Genomic DNA, 14,592 nt, shown 5'->3' with positions numbered 1-14,592 from the left:
CAAAGCATTAGTCCCATCAGAAGCAAACTCTTTTACTCGGTTCAAGGAAGATCAAAGACCAACATACAGATCTGCCTGTATCAAATGCCTCCAGTCTGATCTGAATCTGCTTAGTTAACCAGATTAGAACTAATCAAGTGAAATCATAATATCTACAGCCGCAACTGCTGTCAGCACTGAGGTATAACCACGGAAAGAATGAAAAGAAAAGCGAGCTAACCTGTTGAAGGGCTCGAGAGGGAAGCCTCCTCTCAGATGGACCTCCCACCACACTAACACGGACCAGCACATGATTCCTCTCCACCGACAGACTGTCAATGATGACAGACCTGAGAGGAACAAAGAGGGAGATCATCTCGTTAACCTCGTTTAAACCAGATAACAAACTGAGGTTAGCAACCACTTTATGAAGGAGGATTAGACGAAAAATGAAGCAGTCAGAACAGTTAAATTATCTCATGCTGTGTGTAAAATATGTTCACGGAGCTTCTACAAAATGATCTGATGAAGGAATCATATCAAGAAAAATACATACAAGATTCAGAAAAATTAAAACTTTGAGCAGAAATGGACAGACAGTCATTTTTCCCCCATAAACAAGGTCACCCAAATGTAAAACTTACAATTTAATGCAGTTTCCTAATTTTCTTGGACATGAGCTCATGTGAAAGCCTTTCCACAGACTGAAGCCTCTGAATGACTGACACTGTATCACTGCTGTTAGGAAACGATACAGCTCCAAAGAGAAGGGTTTTCTCGTTTGAATTTCAGATAAGATCAGAGTATTTCCAATTACAAAGTCACTTCAGAAGTGAAGGGCATCAGCCTTGGTGGATGGTTCTTACAGCTGAGGCAATTTGGACTTCAAATGGGTAATAAAGAGGACTATTTTCTCTCTGGTTCTCTTTCCAGAAGCCTGCTTGCCACAAAGTGTAATACGCCTGCAATTGGCTGAAAAAGACTTGACAGTGAAAACACGAATTTAGGTGTCACCAACATCAAAAAGGTCAGAGACTAAAAAGAATAAAGAATAAAGAGAAGTAGAGGTAAAAAAAAAGGTTAACTTAAAGGTTAGATGCCAAAAGAAAGTCTGGATGACACTGAAGAGAAAAAGAGGAGAGAAAGAGCAACATAAAGAGCTGATGTCTGTGATGACAGCAGCAGTATGAGAGAGAAAGAGGAAGGAGATGGAGGGATAATCGACCAAGTTATCAATCTCAAAACTGTCCCGAAAACGCAGACATGTGATGCGAGTGGGTGTTTCAGGGCAATTTCTATTCAAAACCAAAAGCCATGGCAACACCTGCCATTTCCAAGAGAAAAGGGCTTCTGAACACATGCTTTATTCCATTTCATCTGTGACATGACAAACAATTTCTCATCCTGAGCTGTGTTTAAATTTCAAAGCATTTCGTCCTATCAGGAGGACTCACAGGATGGTAAAAAATAACCATCCTGTGCGAATAAGGATGAGAGAAAATGACCATAAGTGTGTGGAACTATTCAAACTTCTGAATGTCTGAAATAATGACCCAAGCTTCGGCTGGACTGCTGGGAGAAAATACCTGAAGTCTAAGTCTACCCCGAGTCTGTTTGACCTTTTCAGCTTATGATTGCACTTTGCTGTCAGTTTTTTTCATGACAAATTGAGCTCAAAAGCTCAACTTTTAAGGATAAGTCCAACCAACACTAATCACATCCATTCTCTACCGTACAGAAGCCTGGATTTTAACGTATATGTTATGTTTATAACTCACTTTACTATAAACTGTTATTCTGTTTTTATGTGACGACTTCAAGAAGGTTTTTCACACATCCAACAGTCTTCTCCTGAAGATTCAACCAAAAGTGGAGGGGAGGGGTAACACCGAGGAAATCCTCCACAGCAGAGACGTTTGTTGGCTCTTTCACTTACAAACTTTGTCCCTGAAGGGTTTAAAAGCTCTCATGGAATCTTATGGTCTAAGGAGCTTTACGGATCGTCGTTTTTCATCCGCATTGCACGTAGAAGGTCTTATTTCACATGACTGCATAATTTGGGATGATTCATGGAAGCTGGAGGACCGATGTCTTCATTTGTGAGACACGAAAATAGACAAGTGCTCTGCGATATGTGGGATCTCAGTATTTTGATGCTTTGTTTTAAGTAGGTTGAATTCTTTGTAAATCTGAAAGTGCATTTAAGATCACAGCAGAGAGTGGGCTCTGACGAGGGCCCTGGAAAGCTGAAACATTAGTATGAATAATAAATGGTGACGTGGAGCGAGAGCAGTAAGCAGGATTGTTTTCTTTGATCTGAAACTACAGTTTCTACAACCTAAAAAAGAAAAAGTATCTACATTATACATAAGCTCACGTTTCGGACTTCATACCCCTCATCGGTGCCTGGGTCAGCGACGTTCTCCCTCTGACTCTGCAGCAGCACGGAGCAGATGTTGTACTGGCTCTCCAACAGCAGGAGGGAGTCCAAACTGCAGCAGAGCACACTGAGCAGTCTGCAGCAAACAAGCAAAAACAAAGACATCAGAAAACAGAGACGACTGGTAGCCTGTGATACTGTAGCAGATCAGAGACACTGAGAATTACAAACTTTATTTTGGTTAATACTACCCAGCAGGGTGGAACAACACAGACAGAGACCCTATTTTTTTCCTCATGCCTTCTAAATCTGCAAGTACGAGGTCAGCCAACACAACCCCCCCCCCACCAGCTTGCCATAGCCAATTGTAAGCATTGTTAAGTAGGAACCCTGGGAAGAGTTTCATGCCTCATTTTCATTTGCTTGTAATGACACCAGGCTCAAACAGGATGATGGGCTCCAGCAGCCTTTTGAGACATTAAAGTAGCTGAATACAAAGTAAGTAGTCCAGAAAGCTGAGTGGTTTAGCAGAGTTCCTCTGACCTAAAAATAATAAAAACTCTATGAAAAGAATTAGAATAAAACCTGCATAAATTACTTAAATCAGTGGTAATTCCTATGTTTTAGTGGGAAATCATTTTGCATTTTGAAGGAATTGTACAGGTTGACTAATCATAAAAATGCAAAAAGCAGCAGAAATGGTCACAAAACTAAATTCCCTCAATGCACCAGAGTTCATTACAATTCAGAGTGCATTAAGCGGTTATTAGAAATATCCAATTTTGTCTATATATATGCTCTCCAGATAAGCTCCAAAATTAATTTAGTCCAAATTAGACTTGCATATTAGATTTTTAGCTAATGTGTTTTCTCAGTTAGGATCCAGATTAAATCTATACATCCACTGCAAGTTTAAAGGTTTTAGCAAACAAGAGCAACTGCTTCTCTAATAATTTAGGATCAGATACGATGACAGTGAGGCCTTTAAACTACCAGCTCGCACAGAAAAGTGCCGATAATCTGAGCAGTTTTGTCATGCTATGGTTTCTGTAGTCAAGCTCAACTTGGTTACTTACTGTCCTTCTCCAAGGATACATGCATGTGAAGGGAGTCGAGTTATTGACTGAAGTGTGTCAGTGGGTCTACATGAGATTAACTGGATTAAAGCTATAGTTGGGTTCTGCTCCTTATCTGAGGGTAATTATCCTTGGATATATGGCGGTGAATGAATGGAATCACTGGCACAAAGCATGTCATACCCCGGTCCGATAGGTGGCGCTGTCCCCATTTCAGCTATCGCTAATAGAGCCACTTCCTGTTGACGTCTTCACCGCCAACAACAACAAACTCCGGCATTCAGAAAGATGGCGAACGCAGAGCGAGATGAAGCTGCGTCCCTCTCCATCTGTGATGAGCTGGTTATGGCACAGACGATGCACAACGGCGCATTCTCCATCGCCTTGTTTGTTTCTGACGGCGGCGACAACAACAGTAATATCGTCTCCTTCGACTTCCGGGTGAGGATCGCGGGAAAAAATCTGGAACATGTGCAGAACGCTCGATCGGATCCACTGTCGTCTACATGCACATTCAGTGTGTTTGGATCGAGTTATCCCGGGGTCTCAATTCGATCCGATCCGTTTTTAGTCAGATTAAGGCGTCTACATGAGCTGAATAACTCAATCTTATTGTAATTTAGCCATTAATCCGATCCGATGGCCCGCATCTAACCGCACTGAATGACGCTGCACTCCTGCGGTCTGCGTGAGAAAACATTCAAACATCCAACTTTCTCTGTGGGAGATCAGAGTTCGCTGCACAGATGGCTGTCTTTAAGTAACTTGACTGGTGATTTTGTCAGAAATCAGGATTTTATTTGCACATAGCGACAGTCTCGATGAGGTTTAAGCCACCACAATTTGACCCATAGTCTAAATGGGCCGAATTTCAGAGGACCCAAACACAGGACTTACAGGAGGCTAAAGACAGGCAGGTAAGACAAAAACAAGCAAACAAACTCAGGAGAAAACGCAGGATTGAGGGGATCTTTGACGACGATTAACCTGGAGAATAGATACTGAGGGAGGCGATTACAAACAAGAAGCTGGTGAATCAATGGTAGTAATGGACCAGAATGCACACCGACAGCCATCTCTGTGAAATAAAACAGGATGCAAGGTGACTAATCATCAAAAAGCAACACAGGGAAACCAAAAAAGCATTCAAAGCCAAGAACACAAAACTCAGTGTGTCCATGCAGAGTGATTCAGTCCTCACCCATGTGATCCGACTGTGTTTGTCTGGCTTTAAGAAGCTCGATTTTCTAAAATTTCTGTCATGTTCGCATGAATCTTTAAAGTGTTAATGCAATGTGCTAACTGAAAAGGTTCTTAGTTGAGACTAAAACCCACTGATCAGATCATAGACCACAGATGGGCACCATAAACACAGTGTTGAACGACGATATTCGACTGCTTCTGTGTGACACTAACAACACGGCCTCCGACCTACAGCTTGGTGTTTTCTGCTGCAGACAGGCGCTTAAAAACTTTTTTAATTAGTAAAAAGTAAAAGTTTTTTAGAAGCAAGCGCAGTTCACTTTGTCACAACCACGAGTGGACACCAGTTTGCCTTTTATGAGGCTGTGCCTTTTATGAGGCTGTGTAAAATGCTCCACTGGTGTGTGCAGTGCACATGTGTTGATAATCTCCACATGTTGTTTGCCTGGTTCTGTGTGTCTTGTTCCTCGTGAAAAACTCCTGTCTAGCAGCCGCTTCATTTCCTGATGTGCCGGGCAGTTGCACAGGCTCCCGTCTGACTGACAGCCCCACTCACTAATCCTGACAGCAGCTCTGCAAGAGGCTGAGAGTCTGTCAGGCTCCCTGACCTCCCTGTCAGAAACAAAGAACTGGAGAACCAGAACTACCACTTTCTTTTAAACAGGTGGGATGAGCTCAAAGTGTCCAGTTCTGTGCTCTGTTCTAAAAGGCAGCTTTAGTTTTCTGTAGGGGTTTTTGGTCCATCCAGGGCGGTTTTCAAACAACCTCAGAGAAATTCATATCTAAATATACACACACTCATTGATATGAATACCATGGGCAAACTGGGCTGTAGATTGTTCTGTTGTTCTAACCATTGTTCTTCTCTAAGGCAAAAGAATTAAATAAAATTCAGTCTTTAAAGGAGCTTCTGAAATGTACTCGAGTAACATCAATGCAAGCATGTCTGCAGTCCACTCATCATCTATTAGAAGTATTGCTTATATTTTGACTGGCTTGTGTTGACTTGATTTTTAAATATGTAGTTTAAAAGCTTAAGTAAGGCTGTACAGCTGTCTCCAAACGAGGTTTAGCAACACTCTGAACTCGCGGTCCAACTGCTTCACTTGTCTGGCACAAACTGTTGGAGCCACATATCAAACATAACAGAAAACATAACAACACGTCAAGAAAATATGACAACAAGCCAGTTCTGGACGGATGAACAGCGATGGAAGAAGAGAAACGCTGCTGTGTTTCATAACTTGATGGAAAAAGATCTGATTCTTTTCTAAACAGACGAGTCATGGCAAAATCTAATCTCCCAAGAACTAAACCTACGCAGCTCTAACATTAATCCTGCTTTGGAGCTCATGTTCAACTAAACTATTGACTTAGCCAGCATGGTTTGGGCGTGTAACTTCAGATAAAATCACTTCATAGTGCAGTAATTCAAGATAGTTTGAGGTGAAAATATTACATAACTTATACCAGAGTATACAAACAGGACAATGACCAAATATACATCCATGAAAACAGGCTGACGAATGGATAAACTCGGCAAACATTAAGCTTTTGGTCTTCTGAATATGTGGAATGTGCTTATAAACTGGGTCTTTACCAGGAAATCAAATAATTTAGTCAAGTTAACTGAACTTTACATGTTGTGCCAAGAAATATTTAACCAGAATTCATGCTAATTGCATCCAAAGTGTTTGGTAAAGGAAACAGACACATTGTTCTGGTATATTCAACATTGTTAGTCTGTATGTATCATTTTGACTTGGAGATAAAACACTGTGTTGCATGTTGTGAACAGAGAGGTTTACCTTTTTGCCTGATTAGTTTGGTTAAAAAGGGATGGAGACAGGAAAGGAACGCAATGACAGATTTTCAAACTAATCGACGAGATAAACAACACAGATCCACTTGCTGGGCTGGACCGTACATATTCTTATATTCTAATACATTCTTACATAAAGGTATTTTGAAGTGAATGGGTGAACTTTGCTTGAGTTAAAAGTCACAAATCCCCAGAAGGTATTTTACAGGGAAGCCGTTAAGCTAACGAGAAGCTCAAAGAAAAAACGGTTGAAAGAAACAATTGACAGCCCAACCAGAACCTTAAGAGATTAAAACAAATCATTTCATTGATACATAACAAACCTTTCTTTGCCATATTTCACATTCAATCACAGCAGCCACCTGTAACGCAACCAAATTTGATGTGTTTGTTTCTACAAAGTTGACCCTAATACGAAGCCTTCAAGACTTTTCTGGAAACACACGATCACAAAAGCATGACGAGCACAATTAAGACAGTATAATTAGTTTCAAAGGAAACAAAACACTCAGATGTGGGTAGGCTTTTATAAAAGCTAATTAACAGCACAGAGTGAAGCAGTGGGGCAGCACCCTTTAATTTGGAGAGAATCGCAGTTTGGAAAGATCAAGAGTGACTGAATGACGTCTCATATTCGATTAATCTGCATCTTTTCATACTTTTTGAAAATCAGACTCCTCACTTTCTACCACAGAGAGTTAGATCTCTGACACAGTTCAAGATGTTGTAGTGCAGGCTGAACAGGACTAATCACTTTGTTTAATGTTGAAAGACGCGTGCGGTAAAGTAGCCATTTATAACGGATGATTACTTCCTTGATGATGGTCCACACGCATCACAAGAACCCCGAATAATCCAATTACATCAAACCTGGAGTAATGAGTTTGGCAGTATGTCTGATGAACATGCCACGGATTGATTAGTCATGCATACGATGGTTACTCTTTATGGGTGTCAAAAGAACCCAAAAATTTTTAGCAAATCAGTATTTTCAGTAATGAAAAAGTTTAAAATCTTTACATAATAAACAAGCTCAATTTAACAGCATATGGCACATTACATCATATTATTATCAATTTTACAAAAGGTTAGCCATATTTTATATGCTGAAAAATTGCATGAATGCATCTTGATCATTAATTTATGGCAATCTACAACAAGATTAGTGCGAGCACAAGTTTGTCCCTGAAATGAATGAATAAATCATTCACAGAAGAAAACAAGTCCTTAATTAAATAAGCTGCTCATATCCAGGTATGAGAAGCCTCTTCAAATGCCATTTAGAAGCTTAACACTGCTAATACGTCACAATTACACTTGTACGAAAGGGAAAAACAAAAGAAAGAAAGCGTGTTCTCTTCCTCATTATATTCCATCTTTGGTCGCACCAACTCTGGACTTCTGTGATACCACAAAATCCCTGCGATGTTTGTCTTTATTCCAGTTAGAAACACAGTTTTGGTCTGTGAAAAACATCTTCGATTCAACCTCTGACAATATTTCTATGTGTCAGAGCAATATTCAGTGTTGCGGTCATGATAGAAATAATAATGTGTATTGAACGAAAATAAAATCACATCAGAGGGAAGGGAGTCAAGTTCTCCAGCGGCGCATTAACTACACGTGTTCAGAGCCGTCAGTAACAGAGGGCAGAACAAAGGCATCCGAATAATTCAGACAGGGGAAATCATGGGGATGAAACAGGGTTGCCATGACAACAAAGAGGCTTTTGGCAAGATGGGGAAAGGCTGAGGGATTTTAGTCCTCATTAGCTTATGAATATAAAGAGAGGTGGAGATTTTGGCATCTTTTTCCACGGGGGTGTACTTCAGGAATGCCTGTTTGCTCGACAATAGTGGTGATGATTAGGCCTGCAAAGAACGTGGTAATGACAAGACTTACATACTATTACATGCTAAGGAGACGCAAGTTGTGATGTACTCTTGGAGTGTAGCACAAGGCTGCGCCAGGCCTGCAACAGCCAAATGTGAAGTGGCCTAAAATAAAGACAAATGTGATCATGGAAACTCACAAGGTATGATTTATCTGGCATCAGCGTCACATTCCCAAAACAACTAAAGTGGAAATGACAAACACTTAAACTCAGCATACAGCTGCACCTCACAATGTGAAAAACAACCAGTGAATCTGGTTCCTTTCAGTCATAAAACATACAACATCCCTTTCTCAGGTGGAGAAGTCTGAATCTTTGGTAAAGTCAGAAAAGCTGCATCTATAACCTTGTTTTCCATTAAGCACTGAACACTACTAACCTGCTGCAGTTTACTTCAGCCTTCAAAAACCTTAAAAACTCTCCATGAAGGCTGCAGCAGACTACATGCTACAAAATAGATTATCTGCTGATGCTCTGTTGTGGCTTTTGCACATGGCATTTGAAGGCCAGTGAGCTCTCACAGGCACAATATTTTTTGATTGTTGCAGACGTTTCACCTCCATCCACCAAAAAGCATCTTCACTTCCCCACCAGTCAGTTGGAACTCAAGAAATAAGTCAAAAGTCTGAAAGAACCATTTATTTTCAATCACTCTGAATTATCAGGACCTGGATAACTGAGAATCTACAACAATACAGGCTCTGTATTTTGTTTTGTTCAGTTTCAGTCCTAAATTTGTATAAATCCACACGTGAGAAACGCATTACTAAGGTTTGCTAAAAACTACAGCAACCAGCTGAGCCCTGTTTTAATGGTGGCTCAGGGTTCCAGAGATTCATTTTACAGTGTTAAATGACACCAAAGTTATTCTCACAGCACAAATACTGTGTGGCTGAGAAGGTGAAAGTACACCAGAGAGCATATTTTGATAACACAACACAAATTGCTTTGTCTAAGTTCCATTAGAGGAAGCACATGTTCAAGAAGAAAGAAGAAAAACACATTCCAAGAGAACAACCTGGAGCTGTAATCTATTATTCATTATGTGGCATACGTGATATATGAACACCTGAGCACATTATGAGGCTGGGACCCCATTCCCTCATCTGCTGTGGTCACATAATCACACCAGGCGGTAATATGTCTGTTTTGGACCGCAGGTGAAGTCAAGTTTCTGTCTCCTATTCAAAGGGCAACACAGACCCAAACCATTAATAAACCTCAAAAATGCATTCACCGTGACACATGACGAATGCTGTGGAGAATGAAAAAGAAGAAAAAGCATTTTCTGCCGCTAATGTTGAGCTCAGAACAAAAAAAACATCTGTTAAATGTGCAATTCTCACCACTTTTGGTGCCATTTATTCAACAGGGAGCACTATATACTCAGAGCCTTTTAATCAAAAAACATTAATTCAGAAGATTGTCGCCTTTTGTGTAATTAGTTCTTCTTTAACCAACTTTACCACTTAGTGCAAAGTACAGAAATACTGCATCTGCAAGATCCGCAGGAGGAGTTCCTTGGATGTGTTGGAACACCAGCAGGTGACTCTAATCGTGGGTCCGCTTATACGACAGCATCTACAAGGCTGTTATTGCACTGCTATTTTTAGATTTAATAATAAAAAATAAAAAACAAAACTCTTCTTTATTGTTTCTAAGTTATTAAAAACAAGACTAAAGCATATAACGTGAAATTGTTTGACCTAAAGGGAGACCAGGAGAGATGAGTGGATTTATTCTCAATATTTTAACAATGACAATAAAGGATCGCTAACATATTGTGATTTTCGCAGTAAACACGATGCTTGATCTGAATGTATTTGTTATTAGTTTTCTTCCTGAAAGTCAGAGAAAAAGTGTAATGTATCCATCTAACAGAGATTAGATGCTTTGGGGGATTCCTTCAATGAGTGACAAACAAAAAGTAAATATAGAATTTAAACGTTTAATGTAAAAGGTCAAGAGATTCGCGTCTGTGTCAGTCTGTCTTCACTGAACTTAAAGTCGAGTAACAAGTAAATATTTAAATGCATATTTAAGAACACGACAGACCGTAATCTTATAATTAGGAGCCTGAAAGGCATGAAAAAGAACCAGGATCAGGAGAAATATCATCCGTCAGGGTGAGGTGTGAGTAGAACCAGAGGAGTGGGATGCAGAAGCCAGCAGAATTGTGTAAGATTGATGGCAGAAAGCTGTTTCTACTGTAGGTCTTCATCTGTATCAGGCTGCCATGACACTGCCGTACGAGAACGAGGGACTGACAGTGACAGAGCACTGAGATGCACTCCGACAGATACCACAACTGAGCACTTTGAGTCATGTTTTCTTACTTACTGCTTAGTCCGTCTTGAATTCTTCATCTCTGGCAGCTTTGTCATACAGTGTGTAAAATAATGCCATTAGTTTGTTTGTGTCCTGTTCAATACTTCAGGAATAAACTGTTTTTGTTAGACCCAGATGTGCGATTACAAACTCTACAGTACTGTTAAAAGAAAATAGCCATAATGTAGCAACTGTTAGCTAATGTTAGCTAACAGTGGAGGTCTCAGTCCTACCACAAAATAATTTCTCCTGACTTTTATGTACAAATTCTGGTGCTAAAACAGCTCTAAATGTTGCTGTAAGGCGCATACAGGAATGAAACGTACATGTTTTTGCACTTTTAAGTCGTTAAACTGCGAGTTGCACTCTAAGCTGCAGGGGGCACCCTTGTCCACGCCATGCCTGTTACGCCAAAACAAACTAAAACCAATAAAAAAGATCTTTACAGACCAGAAAGAAGTCACACTGCCGGTATTTAACAATAAAACTTCACAAGAACACCTTTTATATATCAACCATAAAATGGATCAGATGTGGGTCGTGTAGTTTAAACATCCACAAGGTGTTCACTCCTGTCTTTACTTTAATTAGCTCTTTTCTGGCAGCTTCCACCAGCTTTTATAATGATACACACCCAATTTCAGCGGTCGTGACATAAACCGAGTCAGCTTGTTGGGAGTTTGCCATATTAGAATCAAAGTGTGATGACAGCAAGGGGTTGTTTAATGATTTTATTGATACATATATGCTTGCACTGAAAAACTGAAAAAAAGCCACTTTCTTCCTCCCTCCATGTTGCCCCCCCCACCAACATCACACATTGCTTATTAATCAGTGAAGTGTCCGTCTGTGTAGCTGCTGCTTACTGATGCAATTTACCCCTCTGGGATCAATATAGCACAAACCATATACCATGCAGTTGTATCCCTTCAGGCAAAGGATAATAAGAAAATCGAATGAAAACAACCACTGATGCATTATGGGTGATGACGCGTTATTCATGAGTCTTCTGGGTTCAACTGTTTGAATTCAAACTGCTCAAGTGGGTGTGAACAGAAGCACTGAGTGGATTAGTATGTGTGTAACTGAACAAGGAAGCGATGTTGAACATATAGTAATGCTTTAGTCCTTAGCCGTCCTTGTTTTCTTTACATTTTGCTTCCAAAGAGGCACATTTTCTAGTAATCTTTTGAAATGGTCTTGAGCAATAGTTCTCCGGCTTTCTGAAGGTCTTTGAATATTTTCTTTGGACTCTGGCTGCTTTTCCACTCATTTTCAGTCCAGTCCTTGTACCTGACCACTTTCAGAGGAAATTATTTGTTTTTTTTTTCTTCTAACCCACTTAACACTAACACGTGACTCAGGGGATGAACCAGTGTTTTGTCTAAGCTCAAATAAGCTATTTTATATTGCATCTTTATTTTGTTACCAGCAGCCTAAGACACATCATTAGTTCTCATTTCTTTAGTTGCATCTATGAAAAACAGCAAAGAAAACACAGTTTGACAGACAGAAAATAGCATTTCTGCAGCAACAAGGTGATTCCCAAAGAGCTATCAGCTGAAAACTTGGCATATCTCAGCATGGTGTGCAGTGTGTCCTTAAAACATTTGAGGAAACTGGACAAGTGGAGGACAAAAGAAGAAGTGTCAGGCCTAAAAAACTATCTACAGCAGATGAACAGGATCTGAAAGTGATGTCCTTAAGAAAGAGGAAAAAATCCAGCTGTGACCTGACAGGACCTGAGAGATGCATCTGGACCTTCAGCTGATCCAGCTACTGTTGGCCCAAGCCTCATCAGAAATGGTCTCCATGGAAGGGTGGCTGTCAAGAAGCCGTTCTTAAGGAAGGGAAACAGGGAGAAAAGGCTGAGCTATGCCAAACGACACAAGAAGTGGACTGAAAATCAGTGGCAACAGGTCTTATGGAGGGATGAATCCTCCCCAGAGCCCGGACCTCAACATTATTGAAGCAGTGTGGGATCATCTGACAGAGAACGGAACAAAAGGCAGCCGACATCCAAAGAAGAGCTTTGGGATGTCCTTCAAGAAGCCTGGAGAACTATTCCTGAAGACTCCTTAAAGAAATGACAGAAAGCTCGTCTCAGAGGGTTCAGGCTGTGTTGGAGGATAAAGGAGCTCAGACCAGACATTCACTTTAAAGCTTGTTAGAAATGTACAAACTCTGTGCCTGCCTAAAGTACTGCACATCTCTCTGTAATTGCACTTTTTTAATGAATCGATGCATTAATTTCCCCATTGTCCTGGCAACACACGGAGTCAAACGAGACATATCACCATGCACGCTACAACAAGTCAATCTGGGCTAAAAATTACTCTAAACTTTAACTTACCAATTATGTTTTGGATGGTTTGTCAGATTAATTCCATACACTTATATACTCTTTGAACGTTCATTATTTATGGCAAACCAATAATGACACAAATTTACTTTGATTTAATTAGATTAAAGTGTAAACATTGTAGGACTTGACTTGGTGACAGCAAGATACCAAATTTAGCACATTTAGTGACCCGGGGAGAGTCTGACTGTGTCAGTTAAACCGTCAGCCAGGGTGCTAAATGAACAGAGCATCTTGTTCCTTTCACTTGGCTTCTGGATGTATAATAATAGGAGAAGGCTGACTGATGGGCACAAACAGAGAGAGTCAGCAAGACTCCAAACAAGCTGAAGCTATTGTGATTCAGAGAGCTTTTCAAAATACAGAAGACTGCACAGCAGACACTTGCACAGAGCCAGGACACATACTGTATCTGCTTATATGAAAACAAAACCTCCTCAGCTCTGCTCATATTACTATAAATCTCCTTTATACCAACACCTTAAGAGCAGACCTCAATGCAAGACTTACTCTGCCTGTAATAAATGCTGCTTTTCTCAGACATTAACACAGCTTTCACTTCAGTCCTTCGTCAAAGCTGAAATGTTTTCATTTTATAGAATTTCATAGAGGTCCTCTCACTTGTGAGGGCATCTGTTATTCTCAAATACCCACACAGCTCAGCTTATTTCAGTCTAATCCAGAGAAATCCTTTCATCAGCCTTTCAACGCTGGGTAATCAAAGTATAAAGAACTATGTGAGCATGCTAATGCGAGAGCCTGAAGTGTGTGAGCGCAGTCACCAGGTGCTAAGCTGGTATCATGTGCTTACCCTCAAATGTTAAGTTATATGGGGAAAAATATCAATCTCACCTCAGTCCGAATGTGTGAGACTGCTCATAGTGGAACAGGGAATGGATCTTCACATCTGAATTCACAGCAATCAGCCTGTCAATCAAATCCTGTGGAGCAAAATAAGAGGCTGTGAAAAGGAATACAGCTGTTAAAGTGCCAAATAAAAACAGAGAGGAAAGGCACAATGTGTAAGGTGGGAAACGCACATCAACCTCTGTGCAATGGGGGTTTAGTGGTGATGTAAAACAAAAGTGTGGGTGGTGGTTCAACGTGGGATAAAAAGTGCAAACATGCCCCCACATGGCTGACAAAGGAACTGCAACAATCCCGTCTCGACTGTGTGAAAACTACTCACAGGTATGGAGGTTGGCGTCTCCCTCAAGCTGTATTCACTCTTATTGGCTAAAGGCTGCCGGCCCAGAAGCTCCATCACCGATTGGGAAGAGGACAGGAGGTTGACCAAAGACAAGAAGGGCTGATGAGATGGAAATGAAGACAAATAAATAAAGCAACTGTTGGAGAAAGTGGTAAAAGTACAGAGACAAGCACAAATAATTACACTGGATTAAAAACTTCAGTCAAAGCTAATCACAACTAGGATCATTTTAAATGGAGTTTGAGTCTGTTTTTGAGTCAGCGTGACCAAATTATTTTAAGATTTAATCATCATCATTATGATTTAATCCATGAATTTGTTAATAAACGTTGGTGATT

General features: G+C 40.4%; 1 protein-coding gene across 1 annotated transcript in view; it reads right to left on the bottom strand.

Annotated features, from left to right (window-relative positions):
* The window catches only part of tbc1d32 (TBC1 domain family, member 32), an 81,453-nt gene that overhangs the window by 44,242 nt on the left and 22,619 nt on the right, over positions 1-14,592 (bottom strand). Inside the window, exons 22-25 of the mRNA XM_072362604.1 lie at positions 14,234-14,353; positions 13,897-13,985; positions 2,373-2,495; positions 221-329 (exon numbers count right to left, since the gene is read on the bottom strand). Coding sequence (XP_072218705.1) covers positions 221-329; positions 2,373-2,495; positions 13,897-13,985; positions 14,234-14,353 — 441 coding nt within the window. The remainder of the gene's footprint in view (positions 1-220; positions 330-2,372; positions 2,496-13,896; positions 13,986-14,233; positions 14,354-14,592) is intronic.

The sequence above is a fragment of the Leuresthes tenuis genome, unplaced genomic scaffold (genome assembly GCF_036924035.1).
Source record: "Leuresthes tenuis unplaced genomic scaffold, fLeuTen1.0.hap1 SCAF_13, whole genome shotgun sequence".
Classification (NCBI taxonomy): Eukaryota; Metazoa; Chordata; class Actinopteri; order Atheriniformes; family Atherinopsidae; genus Leuresthes; species Leuresthes tenuis.
The sequence above is the reverse complement of the archived record's forward strand: the minus strand, read 5'-3'. Positions and strand labels throughout refer to the sequence as shown.